Source organism: Sprattus sprattus (genome assembly GCF_963457725.1).
Source record: "Sprattus sprattus genome assembly, chromosome: 7".
NCBI lineage: Eukaryota > Metazoa > Chordata > Actinopteri > Clupeiformes > Clupeidae > Sprattus > Sprattus sprattus.
In genome coordinates this window covers 22,617,437-22,642,674 of record NC_137926.1, presented here as the reverse complement: position 1 = coordinate 22,642,674, position 25,238 = coordinate 22,617,437, and the positions used below count along the sequence as shown (strand labels likewise).

Here is a 25,238-nt window from a genome sequence, read left to right as displayed (position 1 = left end):
TCACTGTCTCCAGAACTGCAATTGGTGTGAACAGCTAGGTGGTAACACCTGCTAGGCTCTAGGCCTACCGCACCTCCACCGGTGCCCATTGGGCTAGCTGCGGGGTTATCAGCCGGCAAATGGCTTTTTGTGGAGGCGCATTAGCCTAGCGTATTGCAATTTATTTGTGAAGTGGCACCACCTAGTGAATAATGTTCAAAGCAAAAAAATGTGCACTTCACCAGCCAGTTTCTTGTGATGAAAAGTTTCAAGGTTCACACACATACTTGTGGCGGTTCACCCCTCTACTTGGACCCTGATGAAAACTGCTTGTGGATATATTTAAACATATTATGATAGTGTAGCCTATACCTCTGTCCTGTTATAAATGTTAATACTTGTAGGCTTTTTTAGAGTAAAAAGCATTTACTCTAAATTTAGCATTGCTGTCAAACATATTCTTGCTTTCACCTAATAATCATACCTTATACATCATTATTATATCGTTGCTTATGTATACATGTAAATTCGAAAAAATTAAGAATACATCTGTTATAAAAATAATATATCTGTTATAAAATCACAATGTAACTCACAGGAACTGCTTCACACCCTGTCAATGAACAGCTTCCACATCAACAAACTAAAGTTCCTTAAAGTTTCACAAAGAATCAGATATACAACAAACTTTTAGGCCTACTGTTGCCAGGAACGTGATCACATAAACACATCTTTCTAATCTTCTCAATTCATGCAGTGGTCATATTATGCACTCAAGTCTATGCCGGATGTCTAGTTGAAAATAAGTTCCCTGAATAGTTTTCATGCCCAGTCATAGAAGAGCAAACCACACCCCTTCACAGAAGAGCAAACCACAGCAGAGACTGAGACACAGAGAGAATTCATGAAGAAAGATAGCAACTTGATCGCAACTTGACACACAGTAAAGACAGGATATACTGTAAAGGTAAGCACATAACACATATTTGATTTACTATCAGATGGCTAAATAGAAGGATGTCTGAATCTGAATCACAGTTCTCTGAAGTAAGAAATGATACTGTTGCTGACATTCTTTGTAAAGAAATATTTATTAGACAATCTATCATTAAATGAGATATTCCTCTATTGACATTTTTGACTTCCCCATTGCCCTTAAATTGGGAATATTAAGAAAGGCTTGTTTTGATATTGAGTATTTTACATTTCTCTGTACCTCTACCCTGTGACAGTTTAGTAGTTTGTTCACAAAAAACACCCTTAGAACAAAAGCTCAAATGTAGGAATGTCCAGCCATCTTAATAACCCTCTGATCTGTTTTGTCCCACATTTATTGAGCGGAATCAATGTGGTTTATGCAATTACAAATCACAGACACTTTTCCCCCCCTTTCCCCATCTGATTTGATTATGTATCAGGAAAGCACCACATTCACCCAGAGTACCTGGGATATCATGGAGCCGAATACACACAACCTCAACCACAACACCTCAGGTGCAATAGAACTAAACACCACTACGTTCAACTCGAGTACCTGGGGTGCAAAGAAGCTAACTCCTGTGGTGTTTCTGGGCCTGTGTGCCGCTGTGGGTTTGCCAAGCAACATTGCAGTGATCATTGCCATTGTGCGCAACATCGCAGGAAAGAACATGAGCTTCACCTTGAAGCTCATGCTGAACCTTGCCGTGTGTGACACACTGTCTCTTTTGACGATTCCCGTCTGGATCCACGTTCTGCTCTGGGGCTGGTCTCTGGGAGAGCCGATGTGTAAGCTGTTCTCCTATCTGGTTCACTGGAGCCTGTATGCCAGTGTGCTGACCGTCACCTCCATGAGCCTGCATCACCACAGCATAATGAAGAACAAAAGTACCAACCGGCAGCTGACGGAGAGGCTGCAGAGGCAGCATAAGTGCTTTTGGCTCATCGCTCTCTGGACCCTAGCGGGCATCCTCTCCTTGCCCATCATTCCCACCCGGAGCGTTGTTCCTAAAAACAGTGGTCTGAGATGCCAAATGTCTGGAACAGACTTGGAGAAAGTGTCTGTCCTTTTGTACGAGGTTTTGTTCGGTTTCGCCATCCCCGCCACTGTCTTGCTGACTTCTTATCTGTGCCTGCACAAGAAAGTACCCAAGGCCAATCTCACAATTAAACGGAGGATGACCAGACTTGTAGTTAGCATCGTGGTGGTGTTTTTTGTGTTTTGGACCCCAACACGTATCATCAACATCATGGACATTGTCAACACGTTGACTAAAATCTCTCACCCTGAAACGTACAAAGAGATGAAAAATGTACGGAGGATTGCAGGGGATTTCGCCAAGACTTTATCTTACATGAATTGCTGCTTGGACCCATTCCTCTATGCGTTTGCGTCAAGGTCCTTCTTAACAAGGCAGAGACGCCACAGCAAAGGAGAGCACTTGCAGTTCTCCTTGCAACAGCCCACACAGGAGTTGAGCAAAGCGTCTAATCCAAAACCTAGCGATTCACAGGTATGACTAGGTATGACCAAAAACACCTAGTCCCACTCCCTAGCCTCAATCACCTGCACCACTTTCACTCTTGTTAGGTCTCATCATTCACACCTGCATCCACGATCACCTGCACCACAGTCACAGTCACGTTAGGATTAACCATTCACACCTGCACCCGTAAGCACTTACACCACATTCACGGTCACGAAAGGACTTATCACTTCACACCTGCATCAGCGATCACCTGCACCCCGTCTGCACTCAGTTAATTCATAATCACCCACACCTGTAACAGCCCTTTATATTCCCCACTCTACCTGCACTCGGTGTCGGTTATTGTTTGATGTCACGCATTTCCACGGACACAACACGCTGCGAATTCCCGCAGCCTGACTGCCAAATTGGATTACCGCCTTCGCACTCATAGTTTGTTCATGTTTCATCTTCGCTTTTGTTACCGTTTTGTGTTTGTTCTCAGTCTCAGTTTAGCTAATCGCTTTTCCGAGTTTGACTCATGTTTTGTTTACATTCCTGTTTTTATAGTTATAGTTTAGTTTAGTCAGAGGTTGCCTCTTTGTGTTTTGTTACGTGTTCTTGTGAACTCGCGCTTTAGTTTAGCAGTGCTGTGAGCCTGCGCCCCTCCTGGGCTGGACTGTTCCCTTGGAACGAACGTGCCTTGTTGAGCCATTCTACCTCCTGTGTTCTCTGTGCTGTGTATCCATCCGCAAAATAAAACTAGTTTTCACGAAACTTCCGTGGTTCCCGATCTGTTTCGTGACACAACCAAGCTGTTAAGGGAATTGTGCTGCACACAGTTGCAATGCAAACCTTGGTGGTTTTGGCCGTCCGTTTCTGAAATGTTGAGTTAAAACCACAGACTAATATTTCTATGGATAAATAAACACCCTGGAGCTCTTTTTTTCTGTAACGTGTAGTGGGATTTGTTAAGAAGTAAAGTGTGAACATGAGTTGTTGCTGATACCCACTGAAAACAGGAAGTCAAAACCAGAAAGACGTGACAAGAATTATAGTCTGGACACTTTACTTTTTAAAGTGAAATTGTTCAAATGTGTGGAAATATCTAACTTACGCATTATTATTTAAGGTATATGGATTTGTTGTTATTAAGTCTCTTACATCATTCCCTCTGTTTATGTACAGTTAGTTGTAGTTTCTTTAAAAGAGGTCTTGTTAAGACGCATATGAGTATATGCTGCTTGTTGTATCCACTGTGAGTGTGATTAAAATCCAGACAAGTTATATTTTGGGTCATTTGGTGAGCCACATATGTGACATTATCCTGGTCTAGTTCCTCCTGTACGTTCTCCAGTATTGGGAAATTAACCACCTGACAGGATGTGTAAAGCAATAATTATATAAATGACAGGCCATGTTGAATTCCTCTTACACAACATCAATCACCAGTCTCTTGAGGAACACATGAACAGTCATCTGATTAAGTGTGTCATGATCAGCGCAAGACCACGGCTCATGACATGAGCATTTGACAAACAGGTTTTTTTTTTTCACAAAACATTTTTCAGATTCTAGCACTAACCAGAAATGCCAAAAAGTACAATGTAGAATATTGGGAAGGTTAAAACGCGTGGCTCAATTGTACTTGTTGAGCAGATTTGGCAAAGGTCTAGTATGGTGGAACTGTAGAAGATAGAGGACATATAGAAAGATGTGATGACGTTGACTACATGTTCACAGACTTCTTAAATTGACTTGGCAACTCATTGATTTAGTTATCTTGTGTTGATATTTTCACCTCAACTAGAAACATACATGCCTTTATATAATGGCTTACCATAGACGCAACCATTAATAACTAATAAATACATCATAGAGAACTCTAATTCGTCTTAATCCCTCAACCTTCTCCTTACATTTGATCTGATCTACATCTCATTCCGCCGTTTGAGATTGGACCAGGCCCTTTCGTGCCTCTTTAGCTGAGTGACACACATTGAAACCACAGGCAAATGTTGCAATCTAAACCACATGCACGGCTAACTTCCTGCAGTCTAATGCAGAGTGGTTTGAGGTTCTCTGTGCATTTCATCTGTATGTCATGTATTAATTTATTAAAATATGTATTTTAATTTCATTGAACTATTGTATGGGTGAAGGTGTATGTTAAGACATGTACATGCTCTTGCATCATTTAAGGGACTATCTCTTAATAATGATAAAATTCTGTAATTCAATGATGAAGTATTATCCACTTTCATTACGAGTGGCTCAAAACTTAAACCCTGTTGAAGTGTGCATCTTCTGTTGGTCAGTCTCTCAGAGGCCATGTGGTTTCACACAACCATGAAAAACACATGTGAAAGTGATACCATGTGACAGTGAAGGCTAGGTGGAGCGAAAGTTGGTTTGCAGTTTATTTTTTTAATGAAAATATATTAAACATATATTTTCCAGTTACGCAATGTACAGTATGTTCTTAAACAGATACCTCAATGTCTTTCAAATCCTTTCAACACAGATTTGATTTGAGAACAGAACATTACAACAAATACCTTTTTTTATTCAATGTAGTCTTTTTCTTTCTTTTTTTAAAAACTGGATAGGGATTTTGACTAAATGCACAACAACATGTTGCAGTACTTAATAGCATAATAAAGTTTCACTGAACTACTCTCTCTGACATATTCTGATACTTAGAATACAACCAACAGGGTGGACACAGAAGAGGTGGGTTAGGGATCGTCTCCATGCCGACCAGTCCAGACACTATAGAGCAGCACTCGACTGGGGCAGCTGAGTCACCACAGGAGGACACAGCTGCTGTAGTGTCACACAGCAGGAAAGAGCTGAGTCATGTTCACATCCACATCTGGGCCACTGAGGAAACCTATCATCTCTAGGTTCCCTTTTCATATACAGATTAATATTTATTATTTACGTGATGGCTGGGAGTGGGGTAGGGTGCCATATAGTTGAGGCGGGCCTGCGCGCACGCACGCACACACACACACACACACACACACACACACACACACACACACACACACACACACACACACACACACACACACACACACACACACACACACACACACACATACACACACACACATGGACACACACACACGGACACACACACACTAGAACCTTCTCCACAACACCAGGGCTGGCATAAGCCACTGCAGAGGATATTCTCCACATTCCTCTGGCAATCCCATCTGTATGACACTCTGATCCCAAAACCGCCCCCTGACCTGCAGGGTGTGGGTCTGCTATGACTGAAGTGCTGGTAAGGAGGTGTGTAGGATGGTGAGGAGACCTGGGTCATTGTCAGGTAACCCCCTGCCCCTTCATGCTCCTAAAACTGACCCTTAAAGTGGAATTTCGGGAGATACTACTGTCAGCGTACATGTGTTCACACACTGGCCTGAATCTGTGGACTGTAATCAAGTCGTGGGAGAAGAACACCAGGAGCTGACGCGCCCACAACAGTGAACTCACAAAGCTTTGTGCTTTAAAAAAAAAAAAACAATAACCGTAACTTCACGCAGATGCAAACCTTTTCTCTTTGAGTGCCTTTCGTACTTTATAAAAAAATCAAATTTTCTAATCAGTTGTTATTTTTTCCACAATTGGATGATACTGCTGTCCATATTGTCTTTCAAGTGAGAATGGGTTGATTCTATTGCAACACATCAGCTCAACAGGGACATCTTAATTAGCTTCCAGACCACTTAACATCTAAGCTGTCCCTTGACAGTGGGCTGTCTGCGCACTGTGTGAAGACCCTGTCAATGGCATCACTCCTGAAGCAACTCCCAGCATGCTTTGCACCCACCCTGCCTCCATTGTTGATAGAAGGGGGGAGGCTTTTCCATTTTCAGTCACTGTTTCATCCCTCCAATCAAAGCATTAATCATTAAAAAAAGCACATCCATGATTGATCTCTGATGAAAAACCGCATTAAGTACTTCTACATACACATTAGAAATTTTGAACATCCTTAATCAACATGTCGTAATAATAATAATGATAACAATTATAATCAGAGCAATAATTACAGTATAGCAATCATCATAATGGACTGTGTCTATAAACTTCTTTCAGTTTTCTTTTTGTCCTCTCTCACTCCACAGATGTTGAAAAACATTTAAGAGTATGAGTTCAATCTCTCACTTCTGTCCCCCCATCCCGTGCGTATACTTAAATATTTACAACAATTCATTTACAACCACTGTCCCTGGCCCAGTCAGACTGTCAGCAGTCCTTTCTTATGTGATTTAAAAAAAGATGAACGCAGACGAGTGTGTACATGGTGTGCTCTCTAGGTGGCTGGGAAAGAGATAAGACCGGTGGGTCCGCACTGCTACCGTCTCTCTTCCCCTCACCCCAGAAATTCAGGAGTCCTCCACCAACTTTGAGAACCTCCACCCCAACACAAATCCTCACATGGCCACCAGCTGGCTGAGCGCCATGCGGAACTGCTGGGTGTAGCCGGTGAGCTCGCGCACCCTCTCCGTCATCTCGCGAGCGGCACCCGGCGACGGGTACTGCAGCGCCGCCGTCTTGGTGCTGAGCACGATGTCCTTGAGCTTGTCGCAGAGTGCGTTGCTGTGCTGCGCCACGTGCGCGCGCACCTCCGGCGACTTGGCCTGCCGCGACAGCGTGTCGCCGATGAACACCAGCTTGTGCGCACTCAGGATGACGAACTTGCTGTGCGCCACAAAGATCTTGGGTGGCTGGTTGGTGCCCACTGAGTTAAAGAAGGCGTCCACGGCGTTGGTGAGTGTGGTGATGTTGGCCTCGCACTGCTCGGCATAGAAGAGCAGCAGCTGTCGGTCACCGGTGCTGAGATTGCTGCGCGGAGCCTGCGGATGCTGCCCTGCGGGGGTCCAGCCCGTCAGGTCGTGGTTGATTGGCTGGCTCACCTCCTGCTCCAGCCGCTCAAACTGCTTCAGCTGCATCAGGGAAAAGATGACAAGGCAGAGTGAGTGGGGGACATAGTCAGACTTTAAACTGCTTTTGTCCTTACTGTTATCACATTGGAAATCCACTAATTTATCACTTTTAATACACTTTACTTAACTGATTTTGATATATACTGAATAGCTCTAAATGCACACAGATATTATTATTATACATAAGCATGTTAATGGGTACTACTCCTAAACACACAGGTACACACATGTACATCCACATCAGATCTCTTACCTGTTGTTGTTCCAGCGTTTTGTTGTGTCTCGTAATGTTCCCTTTCTCTAATAATTGCCGCTGATTCTTTTCAAACTCCTCTTTACCCTAAAAGGCATGACGAAAGAAGCATGCTTTAGTCTCCATTCCAACATTATAGAACAACTGCGCCCACTAGTGGAACTACAGTAGTACTGCAAATCAAAAACACAATACAACTCCACTGGTACCCAGTAGGTGGCAGTGGAACATTACATTTTAGAAAGACAGGTGGCACATCACCACAGCTGCTCCTGTACATTGATTATTCAAGTCTTAACTGGGGATTTTAGAGATTTATGGCCCATCGAGATGCTATCTCATGTCAAGTGCCTCAACAGTGCAGCTTTTAGATGGTGCTTCCACCTCACGGGGAGAAACGATGATGTGCTGTACGTGGATACACACAACATTACTCGTCCAGCATGACTAATGACAACACTGTGACCGTTGCATGATTAAGGACACGAGACCTATGCTGACATAGATGTGATGGCAGAGAGAGATCACTGCAGATATACTAATAACATCTTTAACCTTCCTAAGTAGGGAGATATCAGACTGCCCTCAGTGAGAAAAGCAATCAGTATGAACTGACATGCTGTACAATTGACATGTTTGGTTCGTGTTGCTTCAGGAGCATGGAAGGGAGGAGTGTAATTTCATTGGCTATTGAGCTCAAATATCAACAACCTTCATCAGAATCGCAGACTACATCTTTAAGATGCAAACCCCACGATCTACACTGGCAACATAATATCTTCTTGGATGCCCTCTGTGTTGAGAGTAAGATGGAGTCAGCAGCATTCCTCTCACCTGTAAATGCACGTAGTCATAGTCTTCCATCCAGCCCGCCTCGGTGGTTTCGTAAGGCCGATCCAGTGACTCCTCCTCTGCCGTGAACTTGGGCGGCGAGGGTAGAGGACGCGACTGGATGTTGGCACGCTCAGGCGTGCCCGTCTGATAGGCCGAGATGTTGTTGTTGTCGGCGCAGTGGGGCAGCGGCGGCAGAGGCATCTGTTGCTGCTGCAGCTTGTTTGTCCGTTTGAAAAGCAGCGAGGCGTTGCCGTGTAGGAACGACGCCAGCTGCTTGGTGTCATCGGGCACGCCGCGTGCACACATGACCAGCCGGTCCAGGTCGTCACCCTGGCTACCGGGTGCGGGTGCCGCCGCCAGCTTAGCGGGCGACCAGCCGATGGCGTCCAGGGCCTGGCTGTGCTTGACCAGCGTCTGAAAGGCTTCCTCCATCTTCTGCACCTGTCGGCCCAGCTTGGCCTGCAGCGTGCGATCGGTGGCCTGGGCGGCGTTGGCCACGGCACCACGGGCAAACTCCAGCAGGTCGCGGACGGCGGTGCGCGTGCGCTCGGTGGCCTGCCGCAGGCCGGGCAGGTTAGCCTCCATCTGCGCGGGGCTCCGCCAGTTGCCACTGATGAAGGCAATGAGCACGGACACAGAACTCTCCACCCCCTGCTGCAGCCGTTGTAGCCGCTCCATGGCCTGGTCCAGGTCCAGCGCCAGCAGGCGGTTGGAGCCTGGGCCCGATGCGGGGGCCTCCCTGACAGGGACGGTGTCCAGCGAGGATGTGGAGAGGTTGCTGCGCGTGCTGCCCGTGCTGGAGGCCGACAGGCGCTTGAAGTTGAGGGCCAGTTGCTCCTCGGTGGCGCCCACCGCAGCGTCTCGCACCACCTGCGGCGGCACGTCGTAAATGTAGTCGCCATGGTCCTCCCGCTCGCTACACACCCGCTCCCGAGGGAAGTCGTAGACGTCCTGCGGCGGGATGGAAGGGAGGGGCTCGTTTGGGGGGACACCCTTGCGCAGGCTGGCGGGGATGTCGTAGATATCCTGGCTGTCTTGAGGGGGACGCTTGTTCGTCATCAAGGGTGGTGGGACGTCGTAAACATCCTCTGGGATGGGCGGTTCGGGACCGACGCCTGGGCCCTGAGGCAAGAAGGCATGGCTCTGGCCTTCTAGGGCCTTCATCTTGGCAAAGTGGGGGGGCACGTCATACGTCTCCTCCCTCACCGGACCGTCCGGCACGTCCTTACTGACTGAGGGTGGGAAATCATAAACCTGCGACAGACACACGTGACAGAGAAACAGTGATTGACACAGAACAAGAACAAAGACCATCCATGTGTTCCTCAAGTGATAAGGTACAAAACAGTTTATCAAAAAGGTTTTTTTATGACTTACAAACTAAATACATTTGTTATTTTATGCATATGCATAGTAAACATGACCTGTATTTACATGTCAGACATTTAACATCTCATCTGCCCTTCTTTGTGAGACACTAAAGCCCAGTGTGTGGGTGCGGGGTAAAGGCAATAGGGTGAAAGACTCACTGTCTGCTGGGACAGAAGCTGGCTCTTGTCCACACTGGGTGGGGTGTCGTAGATGTCGTGACCGCCCTCTTTACTGGGGGGGCCTTTCACTGCCATGGGGGGGGTGTCATAGACCTGCAGAGAGAGGCGGCACAGACACGGTTAAAAACAGCACAGACACAAAGGAAAACACTAAATTAAGAGAGCCCACACACACACATACAAACAAAACATACAGACACACACAACATGAATCCTCAAGCAGACATATCTAGACCATTTTCCCCTGAGGCTTTGGTTTTAGAAGAATATTCAAAAGGAAAGTGTTAATGTAATCAGATTCTTAGGGGTGGGGGGACATCCCCTTCCTGTGGATAAGGTTTTTATTAGGTGGGGGGAGGGGCCATGTATTTCCCTTAATCCCCTCCTCAGCACCCCAGGGTTTCAGGTGCTCTGTATCTTTGGTCTGCTCCTCTTAGTCTATAGTGCTTGTATGAATACCCCAGGCCTCTAGCAGCAATTAGGATCACTGCAAAGAAATTGAGGCAAGTTAACGTCTTGGTGGAAATGTAAAGTCTTTAACCCAATATATATTATATATTAACCCAATCAGTAAGGTGGTGGTGTTACGTTATGTAGGCTGTGTTTTATGGTTAAACTGAACTCATATGCTACTCATAAGCTAATATGCGAGCAAATTGTTGTAAAGGAACTGAGAATGTGCTGCAAAGATGATATAGGATTGAGTACAGCTAGATTGGCTAGCATCTCTCAACAAAAGGACATAGCCAACGTGAAGCCCAGCCATCTTAACGGCTAACCTTTAGTTTAAAGCCATGTTATGCAGACAGATTACATTGTCTGATTGTATGTTTTTGTAGATAGCTAGTTTGTGTATCATTTACAAATCCCTAAAAACAGCTTTTACAGCATGTAATCTGCAAATATATTACCAAAATAGACCAGTTAACAAGCTAGCTAACTTTCACCAGTGATCAAAGTGTGGTGGGTGTTTGCAAGGTAAGTATGTGGTTTCAGCTTTATTTAAAGCGTGGGATAGATGGAGAAATCGTAGAAGATGGATAGTAGATAGATTTACTGCTGCTTCAGGAACACGAGGCTATGCTGCACTGTGCAGTAACTACATGGCCTGTGTGCTTGAGGAGATAAGCGGCTATAAAGGCCTTCCTGCAGACTCTATATCTATTCCTCATCTCTTCATTGGCCTCAAACGTACTACAGTGAAAACCTTTTAGTCTCTTTGCAAAGTCTTAGATTCAGGCAACTTCAACTCATCTTAATATATAAGCGTCTTCAGAGAAAAAGCCTGCATTGCTTACATATAAACAGCACAACCTCACAGTTATTTCGGACTCTCCAAATTTTCGCCAGGTGAGTGTGAATACTGACTCACTGAGCAAACACACACCGGTCGCTTTCTCACCCTCCTTCCAAACAGCACAAACTGTGGGAATGTCTTTCTGAAACGATTCAGCCTTTGGTGAGCGAGCAAAGTAGCGAGTGATTGAGCCAACGTTGTTTCAGATCCGCTGCAGTGCTGTGATGGTTTGAGCTGATTTCTCCATCTATCTACGCTACCTTTATTAACCCACAGCAAATTGCCCCTCCACAAACACACACACAACCCAAGCCCCTAACACCCACCCCCTGTGTCTCCTGATGAGAGGATTAGCAATTATAATGCTGCCCAAACAATGTGATACAATCTGTCCTGGAGGGAGGGTTTGGAGGGGGCCAGTGTGAAGCGACTAGAGTGAGGGAGAGAGATAGAGTGTGGAAGAGAGAGAAACTTATGAATACCAAAATCAAAGAGAACACAAACTCAGGGCACTTTGCCAGACTTGATCAGGCTGCTCTTTCAAACGCTTCAATTTCAGGGGGAGCAGAGTCGCCTGGAGAGCGGATCTGGTTAATATTCCGAGCGTGCCTGAAGAAGGTGCACTGAGTTCTGTTCGGGCGAGGCAAAGGCTCCGGGTGCTGCCACCAACTACCCACGATGCCAAGGAAATGCCATCAGCTGGGACTCCTCCGCCTCGGAGAATCCACACCGTTCTGTTGCCCGGCAGCAGGCAGCTGACTTATTCTCTAGGCCTGAACCCTGCAGTCTCCTCAGGGGCATGCAGAAGACCCCAGGCAGATTTACTGCTGCTTTAGAAACATGAGGATATGCTGCACTGTGCAGTAACTACATGGCCTGTGTGCTTGAGGAGAAAAGCGGCTGTAAAGGCCTCCCTGTAGATTCTATATATATTTCTCAACTCTTCATTGCTCTCAAATGTACTGCAGTGAAAACACATTTAGATATTTTCACTCATATTCTCTAGTCCTGTGTCTTTTATTTCTGTCCCTACCCTCCGAGCTGCTTGTCTTCTTATGCTTGAAGGTTACAGTGTCACTTTGTGTTTATTTTTGATACGTGTCTTTGTGTGTGTTTGTGTATACATGAACGGGTAGATGTGTTTGAGTCTGTGGGTCAAAGATAGGGTGTGTGTGTGTGTGTGTGTGTGTGTGTGTGTGTGTGTGTGTGTGTTTGTGTGTCTGCTAGTATGTATGTATTTGTGTGTGTGTGTGGGTCCTTTGCTGCAGGCTTTGTTGTCTTCTCCTAACATCTCCAGGGCCCAGTGGCCAGTGCAGAATGAGAGAGGGAGAGGAGAGAGGGAGTATGAAAAAGATGAGGGACAGATCTCTCTCTCTCTCTCTCTCTGACAGCGCTTTCACCTTCACATAAAGACCCAGGGGCACATCACTCTGGACAAACACTGCCTCACACACACACACACACACACACACACGCACACACACGCTCGTGCGCACACACACACTCACACCTTTATGAGGCAGAAAGAAAAATACCCCACGCCGACCTTCTTTTTCAAACGCCTCCAGACACTGAAATATCTAGTTCCCCTGTGAGCTACGCATGACCTCATCTAAAAATAGATACGCATTTGCAGCACCAATGTGGGTTTTAGCATAGAGCAAAATGAGACGCAGAAGAAAGTGAGAGAGAGAGAGAGAGAGAGAGAGAGAGAGAGCGAGAGAGAGAAGGAAGTGGAGAGAGATAAAGAGAAGAGGAGGGAATAAGAGACAGAGAGAGAGAGAGATAGAGAACCAAAGAGAGTGAGAAAGACAAGAAAGAGACAAAAAGGGTGAAAGAGGGTGGATTTAATATTCCCAACACATCAAACATTAATGAGATCCCTGGCGCTTCAGAGACAGATGACCGCTAGCGCTGAGCCGCTGAGCTAACAGGGAGAAAATGGCCGTCTGTCATCCTCACGCTCTCTCCAGCCACCAAAGGCACACAGCCCCATCAAAACGCAAGGACACTGCATGTGACACCAACATGGCAGCTGAGCCTCAGACTGACGGGCACACCTGGCCCACGCCTGGCATGGGTCTGCACCTGATCTAAACCAGATCTGATCCACGTCAGAACTAATGAGGAGTGTGAGGATCAGACTTAATTAGGCTGTCTGTTGAAGCCCTGTGTGTTAAGTATAGACTACAGTCGCACAAGAAGGATTGATTTTGCAGCAGTGGGTACGTTTTATGTGAAGAGGATATTGCATTTTGTGGTAGCGTGACTGTCGGTGTGTGTGTGTGTGTGTCTGTGTGTGTGTGTGTGTGTGTGTGTGTGTGTGTGTGTGTGTGTGTGTGTGTGTGTATGTATGTGCGTGTGTATGTTTATGTATGTGACGAAGTGACTGCTGCTGTTGCGGCTGTGTGTGTGTGTGTGTATGTGGGTCCATGTGTATGTGTGTATCAATGCTGACCTGCTGTTGGTGGTACTGGGTGCGGGTGGGCGGCACATCATAGATGTCCTGGGAGGGGGGCAGGTTGCGGGGGAAATCATACTCGTCCTGTTCACCCTTCGTTGTGTCATACACGTACACCTGACCAATCCGGGTGGGCACCACCACCTACGGGAAGAACAGAGGACATTTAATATTTACATGTTTACGTAAAACACTCACAAGCCACTGTGCTTGACGAGACACTCAGACACACACACAAGTATCTAGAAGAATCTAGAAGAGCATAGCTGGAAAGAACTGAATAACATTTATGGTATCTAGAAACTCACAGAGACAAATGTTATGTATGCGTGTGTATTTATTAACCCATGTCGATATCCACCCCCGCGTACATGTGTGCATTTTACGTAACTCCAATCGGGGGCCTCTCCTGCATCATTATTTATTTATCAGGCTAATGCCACAATCAAAGGCAGATGTGTCTCCTTTTCATTCAGCTCCAGCAGACAGCAAGAAAACAAATCTGGGGTCCTGACAGGTCAGTGTGGGAACAGGGGCTGCCCTATTGTCTGCCTGTTTACCCACAGCATTATCGTCTCTGGCTTGTGTCAACTGCCCAGGCCTGGGAAACGAAAACAAGCCGCCTGCCATATTTATACAACAGCAGACAGGCAAGGAGCCGCTCTGCAGACAGTCACTCGGGGGAGTCACTGAAGCATACATTACGCCGTGTGGTTCATCTGCACGCAGAAAAAAAAACTTTTTCATCTCCTATTCGCTCTTTACAAGCCAGTTACATTCTAATCCCTTTAACCTGAGTAGCTGCTAAATTCACGCAAACCACTGTGATATTCTTCTGGTTCTTACAGTGTTATTTACAGAGGTCGTCTACAAGCCTGTTTTTTCCCCCTAACCCTGAGAAAGAGCTGGCTGCAGTGTGTATCTGAGACTGGGCTAACGATCCGTTTCCTGCCGGCTGTGATGGCGAGGGTCTCCCGCTCTGGTTGACTGTAATCGGGCCGTGCCATCGATCCCCTGCAGGGTTGTGTGTGTGTAATCTCTGAGTCGGGCTGGGCTGGGCTGGGCTATCTCAGCGGACCATCAGAGAGAGCAGGGGGAGGCCTGCTGGTTATCCGCAGGCAGTCGAGGTGGAGATGCACCAAGAGCAGGAGCAGGGAGCAGGGGTAGCACTGGCAAGGCATGGCCCATATATAAGATTTATCACATGCTTGAAAATATACACATGCACTCACATATTTACACACACACACACACACAGACGTGCGCACACACCACAGACACACACATGAACACGTATTGTGTTCACGTTAAGAATAATCACCCCCTTTTCCCCAACCAAGACTGTTTTGAAATGCATTTTACAGACACAGACAGACAGGTCAGTCTGCCAGTCCCGACAGATCCAGGGGGACGTGAGGAGGGACTGGAGACACTGAGGCTCTCCTCTGCCAGGAATGTGACCCCCAGCATGTCCGGCAGAGGTGAAGGCACTGTCAAACCAAACTGGGCCACAAAGCCATGGCCTTACTAGGTCCCTCAAGAACATGGCTGCCATGGCTACCACGCTTAACCACAAATATCCTTCATGGCTACTACAGGTGTGCGTGATACGAACGACAATTTCAAGGAAAGAACACTCATCTGAGGCCCAGTTTAACATGAATGCATAATGATAGGCATGAACCCTCCAGCCAATCTGGCTTGTGTATGAGACTCTTGCACACTCATCAGTATTCACGGCGTTCACACGACACTGGTGTGTTAACAGTTCACTGGATCTTAATCCGTTCGTCAAATCCACTGTGACTTTCCCCCTCTCTTTCTGACACAGGGCTTGTGGCTATGGCAACGGAACACGTGAGTCACAAGAGCACATAAGAGACCGAGGGGTGAGCAAACATGGTCACTCCATAACGGGAGAAACAGCAGCAGCAACGGCAGCATGCCCTTAAATATCAATCTTCACAGGCCACTGCACACGCCTGCCACCACAAGGAAGTGAGACCTAGCACTTACAATGGCATATCCATTACAAGCTAAATACAGGTGTATATGCTCATTCACATACAGACTCACATGTTTATACACATACACTGATGGTAATTAGTTTACTACCATATATTGGAAGACTCAGTCATGGATTTGTCAGTGATGATCCAGGTTTATTCTTAACAATGGCGGCCACACATTGTTGAGACAGAGGCTTGAAGTCACACACTCACTCACAGTGTTTCACCTTAGCTTATCTAACCTACTCCTTAGAGAACAGGCTCTTATATGCATAATGGTTAAGGGGTGTTACCAGCTATTCAAAATAGGCCATGGCTGCAGACACTTTTGCCCAAACCTGGGGGGAAGGGAGTTCTCACCTCCTTCCCCAGGTCTGAACAAAGAGCCCTCACCAAGAAATGTTTAAATGCCAATAAAAGTAATATATTTATACTAGGTATAAATAAGTTGGAATTAATGCAACTAACCAGTCCCTTCATTCCCCCTTTTTAAGACAGAATGTCTTAAACATAACATTAGATATTAACTATATTTTCTTCTTTTCCTTGTGTGAGTGGCTTTGTTCAATCTCTGTCTCACAAATGGGGCATAGTATTCTCAGCAGTAATAAATACATGTACAGTACATTGTAGCCAGCAGGGAAATAAAATTAAAAAGTGAACCAAAAGCTTAAAAATCAAATCACATGAATCCTAAACTAAAATAAACTAACAAAACAAACAAATCAAAAATGTTTAGGATTAAACAAAAGACAGAACATTTTAAAACATTTCCTTTCTGGTTACTAAGTGGTCCATGCCATGTAAAATTTCTTTATTATAATGTCGGTTGAAGGGTAATACGCTTTAGTGTCCTTGTAATCAAGTGTCCGTGTGTGTGTGTGTGTCTTGAGTCAAGTGTCCGTGTGTGTGTGAGTCTGTCTGTGTGTGTGTGTGTGTGTATGTGTGTGTGCGTGTGTGGTGTCTTGTGATTTTCCGTGTGTGTGTGCGAGTGTCCTTGTGTTTTTCCGTGTGTGTGTGCGAGTGTCCTTGTGTGTGTGTGTGTCTTGTGTGAGTGTCTCCATTCTTTGCTCCATATGGGGTCGTCCAGCCTATTCACTCCTTAGCATATCAGGAGATGGCTCTTGAGTGATTCCTTCAGGGTGAGAGGTGTTGATCGTCTTTGAGTGGTTCCTTTTGGTCAAGAGATGTGGATCTTCTTTGATGGTTGAAGGTGATGGCTGTCCCGTCTGATGGTCCAATGGTTTTGTTCCTCCAGATGGGTTGATTTGGGTTCAAATGTCCCCCTTTTTGACATCTCCTTTCCTTGTTGTCATCGTGACGAGGCTGAATAAGGTGTTGGCTGTCCCGTCTGATGGTTTCTTCCAGAGGGGTTGATCTGGGTTGAATGGTGCAGTTGTCCTTCATCCGCTAATCTCCATATCCTGTAACGAGATTTTGGGGGAGATAATACTGGACAACACTTACATGAGGCAGGAAGCCTCTTAGCATACTCCACACATTAGACAATAGACATTTGGTATTGGGTGTGAAAAGCTGTTGATGGTATGTCTGCGCCCAGATTCGCCATTGGATGTTAATGTATGTGGCGCCCTTGCGGTTTAAGAAGCAGGTTTTCAGGAAGAAACAGTGTTAGCAAATGTCATTAAAAAAAAATATTCACAGATATCCTTTAGAGCAAGACGTTGAATATTTGAAAGTTAATCAAACAATTTCACCTGAAAACAAAAGCAGTGGTCACATTTGGGGTTAACAGTTCTGTAACTTCATTCATTCTATGGCTGGCCAGCCCATTCACACATACACAGATTAATTTGCTTGCTCAGGAGACAATGTTTCCATTCCTACAAGAAAATAAGTTACTTAGAGTTCCAGTTACAGTAGTTAAACATTTCGTTAAAGCATTATGTTATAAAAACTCTTCTATCATCCAGATTTCAGGGGCCAGTGAAAGCCAAACCATCTAAGGCATTTAATTCAGCGCTCCTGGCGTCATTTGGTAGTCAGAAATTCAGCAGCTAAGACCTGCTTAAAAACAAAAAAAACATTTTGCAGTTATCATCTTATCAGGGTATGCATTACCTACATTGCTTTGAAGCTAAGCCTCATCTCCTCCCCCTTTTGATGTTACAGCACTTCTGATGCTGTAAGATCATTACTCAGGGATATGCTTGCAATTGTTTGTAATTTTAACACTTCCTTCAATGATTTTAACTTGGGTTAAATCAATTATGTGTAGTCATAAAAATGCTTAGTCTTGTGGCTTGGGTGTGGTCACCTCAGCCTGATGGGCTATTGAGGGTCCTGACGTGTGAATTAAGTTGAATGTGTGAAAGCTGTCTGTAAACTTTTTGTGAATAGACACAGTGTAACATTTAGCAGTCTAAACTCTGACTTAATCAAAAGCATTGTGAAATCTGGATTTAGAGAATTTTTATGTCTTGAAACATGACTGGTCAAATCCAAGAACTGAGTTTCCATAATTTAGTGTAACAACGTACAAATTAACTTCAAAAATTTAAAATAATGCTGTTTTTCCTGTTTTCACAACACCCGTTTTGAAACACAAACACTTATATTCTCTTGGGATTAAATATAGCAGCCAAGATTCTGTCTGAAACTTCTGGGTCAAACGTACTAAAATCAAGGCTTCTGGCAAGATTCTGTCTGAAACTTCTGGGTCAAACGTACTAAAATCTATGGCACATATCTTCCCAAGAGAAGGTAAATGTACTTACCAAAGTGTTGTGTCACAAACGCGGTGAAGAGGATTCTTTACAGCAAACTCGAATCTCAGCAAATACAAGAATGTATCTCTCGGTGTAGAACCTCCATCTGATGGTAATTAGTTTACTACCATATATTGGAAGACTCAGTCATGGATTTGTCAGTGATGATCCAGGTTTATTCTTAACAATGGCGGCCACACATTGTTGAGACAGAGGCTTGAAGTCACACACTCACTCACAGTGTTTCACCTTAGCTTATCTAACCTACTCCTTAGAGAACAGGCTCTTATATGCATAATGGTTAAGGGGTGTTACCAGCTATTCAAAATAGGCCATGGCTGCAGACACTTTTGCCCAAACCTGGGGGGAAGGGAGTTCTCACCTCCTTCCCCAGGTCTGAACAAAGAGCCCTCACCAAGAAATGTTTAAATGCCAATAAAAGTAATATATTTATACTAGGTATAAATAAGTTGGAATTAATGCAACTAACCAGTCCCTTCAACACACACACACACACACTCAGATGGGCACAGACATTCACACAGACATTCACCCCAACACACACACACCCTTCCTTTACCCATTACCTCCACTTCATTGCAGCAAGCTTAATATCCTAACACCACTGCGTTTTAACTGCTGAAATAAGATCTGTGTTAAAGGGAATGACTGACAATCATTTCCAGAGAAACTCTCACTGATCCTGTAATAATATTTGCTCTCTCATTCAGCCAGCCTGTCGCTTGATATGTGACAGCCTTGCTAAACAGGCAATTAGGTCATTAGCCATTAAAATAAATCTGACAGCACCGTTCGGTTAATACCCCTCATCCCAGCTCCACCAGCTCCACCGGCCTCAAAGACCCTCGTCTTTCCTCCCAGCTCTTAGAGAGAAGAAAATGAATTCCCTTTTGTTATTCAGCTGTAAGTAGATTGATTTAACTGAGGCCTCCGGTAGCAGACACCTAATTCTGTCCAGTTTCAATTCCTACTTCCACCTTTTTCTCTGCTTGCCTCACAGCTTCCCCACTTCCACTCACACGGTTTTTCTGTCTTGCTCTCGTGCCACTCTGTTTTCTCTCTCTCTCTCTCTCTCTCTCTCCCAACACCCTCCATCTTTCCATCCCTCCGTTTCTCTCCTTCAGAGGGGCCCCAGACATCTGAGGTAAGTGGGAAGCATTATCCATGGTGCCGTACACACTTTTCACACACATTAGGAGTGCGCAGCAGGTGTTTCATCTGACACATCCGAGGACACGGTGATTTCACACACGCCGCCACCTGTGCTCCACATTTCCACCCACCCCTGCCATAACACACATCTACCCCCTTGACCGACCAGCTAGCAGCTGCATCCATAGCCATAACACGCCTACACAGCACCAAACTCAACAATTCCTCACTCTCCTGGGATTCTGCCCTCCCATTTGACAAGGTTAACTGTTAACCCATAACTTCGCAGATAACCACACCAACCACATAACACCTCAAACACTGCTTGAGTGGCAATCACTTAATCTTACATTATGAGTGGTGCTGATGGTTCCTTACTCATTTGAAAGGGATTAAGGGTGATATCAGGCGGCTCGTGAGTGGCTAATGGAGCTGTGCCTGGTATCTGCATCGGTGTCCCCCACGCATCTCCCCCTTTGCCTCTTCAGAAGGTCACTTGAGTATCCCGCTGCGATGCACTAACAGCGCCCTATAACTAATGGCAATCAATAGCATAAATTATCAATGAGTGCAGGGCGGAGGAGGAGGCTGGGAGACATATGCCCCCTGCTCTTAGCCCACTTCATCAATAGTATTGAATGGGAGGGCTTTGTCAGTGAGGAGGAGGCATGAGGTGTGGAGGGAGGGGCTGGATGCAGGGTGTGTGTGTGTGGGGGGTAGTATTGTGTTGGGAGGGAGAAGGTTTTAGGTTCCAGCTGTCACAACACAGTGTAAAGGGTGGTGGTGGTAGGGGGGGCATCGTGATGATGTCATAAAAAAGAGACAGGGCAGGGCTGCTGGAGCCATCTAGAGAGGCAGAACAATGGAGAGACTGCCCGGCGACTGACTGTCCACCCCGCCCTACTCAAAGGCAGCTGGCCGCAAACCCCCGACCCACAGGGTGACCTGGCCGTCAGGGGGGATCATCAAGAGAGGAGGAACAGATTGCGAAAGGACCAGCTCCCCCCCCACACACACACACGGCAGGGGCGACCTCTGGCCCGTCTGAACGCCTTGTGTCGCATACCGCCACTCGGAGCTATGCACGCAATCCCATTCAATCGCTTCTGCTATGCCAAGATCCTTCACTGTAATTGGAGTCCACTAACCTCCACCTCCTCTAGCTCAAGTCCACCGACAGGGAGCCCGATTAAGTGGCATTTGATGCAAATTGACGGCCATGGCCTCGTAAAAATGTCGTTAAATATGCATGTTTAAAATGAGGCCTTCAGGCCCTTCTCATCTAAATGAGAAATGCATGGCTTTTCATTTTTTACCGCTTGGCACTTTTTCTTTCATGTTTTGATTATTTTCCTTCCTTCAGATTTACTGCTGCAATGCACGCTACTGGGACTGGCGCTACTGCTCGCGGACTTTAATCATTAAAGCCTTTGCATTTAAACACAACATATTGAGGAGATTTTTACACTTAATCCCTTAATATTCCTCTTTCTCGCATGCTCTCTCTCTCTCTCTCTCTCTCTCTCTCTCACTCACACACACACACACACACACACACAACACACACCCTTCTACCCTCTGGCTACAGGTCATGGATTAAAAGCCATTAATCTGAGCCAGTGGCTACATGCATAATTATTTGATTGTATTTATTTCTGTTTGTTGAAAATGGCCCGCGCCCGATTACACTCATAATCTAATATAGCCACTCACAACAGCTTTTCATAAGGCTGAAAAAACTGGAGCGAGGTTAGCGTGTGTGTCGCCCGTGACCGAGTTTCCCTGAGTGCAGTTTCGTGAAAAGGCACTAAATTAGAATTATGGAAGGGGTGGGGGGGGGGGCTTAGCTTGTCCATGGCCGCGGGTGACAACTGTCCGGTACAATGGCGTGATTCGGGCCGTGAATAACACACTTCGGTCTCGCTCGGGCACAAAGCCGAGGGTCAAAGGGCGACTGCCACAGGGCCCGGGGGCCATGGTGGCGACATAGCTTCACACACGACCCCCTCAACACGCCGTGGCCATGCATGAGAATGAAGTCTCAGAAAAGCCCCTTTGCCACCATCATCTATCTCACGCCCACCATCTGTTGGGCAAGCTGTCCTCTGTAGTGTGGTGCATGCTGGGATTGGAGGGGAGGGGGTTTATGGATGGGGTGCTGCTGGTGCTGGTGCTGGTGGGGGTCCTGTGCACTGGCTGGCATGTAGGGGTTATAACCCAGATGCAGAAGCAGCAAATGGCTTTAGTCTGTGCCGTTTTACTTTTCTCTGACCATCATGCCTACCAGGGTTGTGAAGAATGTGTGTGTGAGCGTGTGTGTGTGTGGACTGGTCATGCATGTAATGAAAGTCCAGATGTGTGTGATCTGTGTGTGCACGTGATTGTTTGAATGTGTTCATTTGTCTCTTTAGGACTATGCCACTGTGGTTCTGTAAGAATGCATGAATACTCTGTTGATGCCTGCATGTGTGTGTGTGACTTTGTGTGTTTGTGTTTGAGTCTGCATATGTGTGTGAGTCAGAGTGTGAGTCAGAATACATGTTTGGGCCTGTGAGTGTGTATGTGTCAAGATAGGGAGAGAGAGAGAGAGAGAGAGAGTGTGTGTCTGTGTGCGTGCGTCTTTCATTGCTGTGCTGGCCAGCCACGTGATCTGCAGTGGTGACACCCCAGGCTCCAGCTGCAGCTGCTGCCTCCGTGGCAGGAGAGGCCCTGGGCCCACAGCTCTGGCCCAGGATCAGGCCCCTCAGCTGGGCTGGGACGGAGCTGCCAGAGGGGTCTCATGTGGAGCAGATCTCCCTGAGCACGGGCCAGGCGTAGCACAGGGAGCCTTTCGCTCTCTCCACACACACACACACACACCACTTTTGTTGCGTTCCAGTTGTACTTGGAAGTCAGAATTTCCCAGTTTCAAGTCGAAAATTTCAACGAGAACGCCCCCTAAAGTCTGAATTCGAGAAAAGAGTGAATTCGAACTCGGAAATCAACTTTATTAGCATTTCTGTCTTATTTGTGTCTCACACACACTACTGTCCAACTTCTATCTATCATATAAATGCTATGGCGTTTATACGTGCAAAATACCGTGTAATGCATTGATATCAACTAATGTATAATGTGCTAACATCTGCTTAGAACATTGCTAAGAACAACAATTGGTATTGCATTTGTTTTCAGACTTGTTACTGGAACACGGTCAACTCGGGTGTGATGTCATTTTCAGCTCTGACTTCCGAGCTGAATGGAATGCACCATTTATTCACTGCTGTGCAGCTGGGAATCACATCACCTTCTGACTCTCTGACTTTTCACTTTCTTTCTTTCACTCTTTGTCTTTCTTTCTGTGTCAGTCTCTGTACATTGTTTTTCACTCTCTCTCTCTCTCGCTCTCTCTCTCTCTCTTACACACGTTTTGTTCACTGCTCTGCTAACTCCAATGCTCCAATGAATGCTACTATGCTGACCTGCCTGTAATAATCACCTAAATCTTCCCTTCTTTTTGGGTAAGACACATGCACGCACACACACACACACACACACACACACACACACACACACACACACACTGTGATGTATGCAGGAGTGTGAGTCTATAATCCCTTCACCGAAGGTCCAAGGGTGTTTAACCTAAAACTGTAAATGGGTTTGGGAGGCAGTTGGGCTGTGACCCAGATGAGGGGCTCTGGTCCCTGCATCCGAGAGACAGAGGAGCCATGGAACCAGGCCTGGGGAGGGGGAGGTACAGGAGGGGGGGGGGGGCACAGAATTATAGCAGTCCCCCCTTTCCAACCCCACCCCGGATTCCACCCTCTGCTGCAGGCTTAATCAGGGGGCTAATGAACTCCACACTTGCGTGTGTGTGAATGTGTGATGGGAGGCTGCCAAGCTGCAGGGGCCAAAGCCATGTGGCAGGAGTTTGTGTGTGTGTGTGTGTGTGTGTGTGTGTGTGTGTGTGTGTGCGTGTGTGTGTGCATGTATGTGATTCTGCGTATGCGACCGTATGTGTGTGCCGTGTGGCCGGCTGCTGGTGTTGGTGCTGGTGGAGGGGTCCTGGAGACACAGAGACCCCTAGCACTAATCCGAAAAGACCTCTGGCTCTCAGCCCCTGGCCCCCTGAGCCCCCCCCCGTCCTCTACCACATGCCCCACATTACTGCCATGGCACCCTTAGTGCCTCAACTTTATAAGCTTCTTTCAGTCTATCTCACTCTCGTTACATCTCCCTCTTGCTCTATCCATCTTCCCGTCTTCCTTTTTCTCACTGCCCTGCTTTTCTTTTTCTTACTCGTCATCATCATTCTCTCTCCTCACAGTTAGTCTCGCTCACCTGATCTTTTTCTTCCACCTTTTTGCCCCTTTCCCACCATCTGAAAACTAATTTTCTTTTTATCTCCTTGGCATTTACTCACTTAGCTTTGTGTCTCTGCTAAAATAAGTGTGTGCCTGTTTCTAGCCTCATGTGGGCTATCGCTATCGCTCCACCCCCTCCTCTCTCTCTCTCATCGCACGCACGCACGCACACACACACACACACACACACACACACACACAGACACAAACATGGATACACACAAACACTCCTCTCCAGCTCCTGGCAACCCAACACTCAGCCCTGTCCCCTGCACCTATTAATAAAATTGATACGTCTGCGTTTCCCTGGAGACGGAATCATCGCTTTGGAAACCGCCTTACTGTTCCAAGCCTGCAGTGATCGTCAACAGCCGCAGTGGAGAGAGATATGGGTGTCTGGCTCCCCAGGGGGGGGAAAGCAGGTAGAGGCACAGGAGAGGGGTGTATTTCAGAGAGAGACACACTCAGGCACACTGTATATCTATCTACACATGTATTTCTCACGGTTTTAAAGGGACATTTGGTGTGTGGTGGAAGCTGTTAAGTGGCTGGCGTTTCCTCAGCCTCAGGCTGGACCTTTCATGTGTGCCCGTCTGGAGAGGCCAGTAAAAACACTCCTTGCTCCAACTCAGGCTGACACCTCTCGGCTCACCTCTACAAGAGGCGGCTGCTGCTCTGCCAGGCAATTAGTGCTGGTGTGCTCATAACGATGTGAGGCACACACACACACACACACACAACACACAGTCAGGTACACACTCACATACACACACACATACGTACACACACACACAGACCATACACACACACACAGGCACACACAGACACACACACAAATATGTACTCATATGAGGCACACATTTAGACGTAGGTAGAATACTAAATTAATAATTCACTGTGAGCAGAAATTGTGAAGCAAATATATTGTGTTTGTATAGAACATTCACACACACTTAGAAACACACACACCTATGTACACAGAAATTATACCCACATTTACACACACACACACACACACACACACATTTACTCCCCTCCCCACACACCGTCTGTGTTTCTAGGTCCGGTGTTCCTCTCTCTTTGACCTGCACTTTCATGGCCCTTTCAACTCCCCGCTGCTCAAAGGCAGCACATGCCTCCTGTGATATTCCATCCCTTTGATGAGGGCCAGTGGAGCACAAATAAAAGCTTGCCGG

The 25,238-nt window shown here is 46.3% G+C and overlaps 2 protein-coding genes across 2 annotated transcripts; one reads left to right on the top strand and one right to left on the bottom strand.

The window, feature by feature from the left end:
* Positions 1-1,388: 1,388 nt before the first annotated feature.
* LOC308367764 (leukotriene B4 receptor 1-like) lies at positions 1,389-2,477 on the top strand (the record flags this gene model as incomplete). The annotated part of the gene is made up of 1 exon (XM_080841754.1): positions 1,389-2,477. The coding sequence occupies one exon, from the start codon at positions 1,389-1,391 to the stop codon at positions 2,475-2,477; it is 1,089 nt and encodes a 362-aa protein (XP_080697880.1).
* Positions 2,478-6,827: 4,350 nt separating this feature from the next.
* LOC308367763 (breast cancer anti-estrogen resistance protein 1-like) lies at positions 6,828-14,792 on the bottom strand (the record flags this gene model as incomplete). Its single annotated transcript, XM_080841753.1, has 6 exons — positions 6,828-7,390; positions 7,644-7,730; positions 8,478-9,731; positions 10,007-10,120; positions 13,783-13,929; positions 14,724-14,792. The coding sequence occupies 6 exons, from the start codon at positions 14,790-14,792 to the stop codon at positions 6,878-6,880; spliced, it is 2,184 nt and encodes a 727-aa protein (XP_080697879.1). The 3' UTR covers positions 6,828-6,877.
* Positions 14,793-25,238: the final 10,446 nt, after the last annotated feature.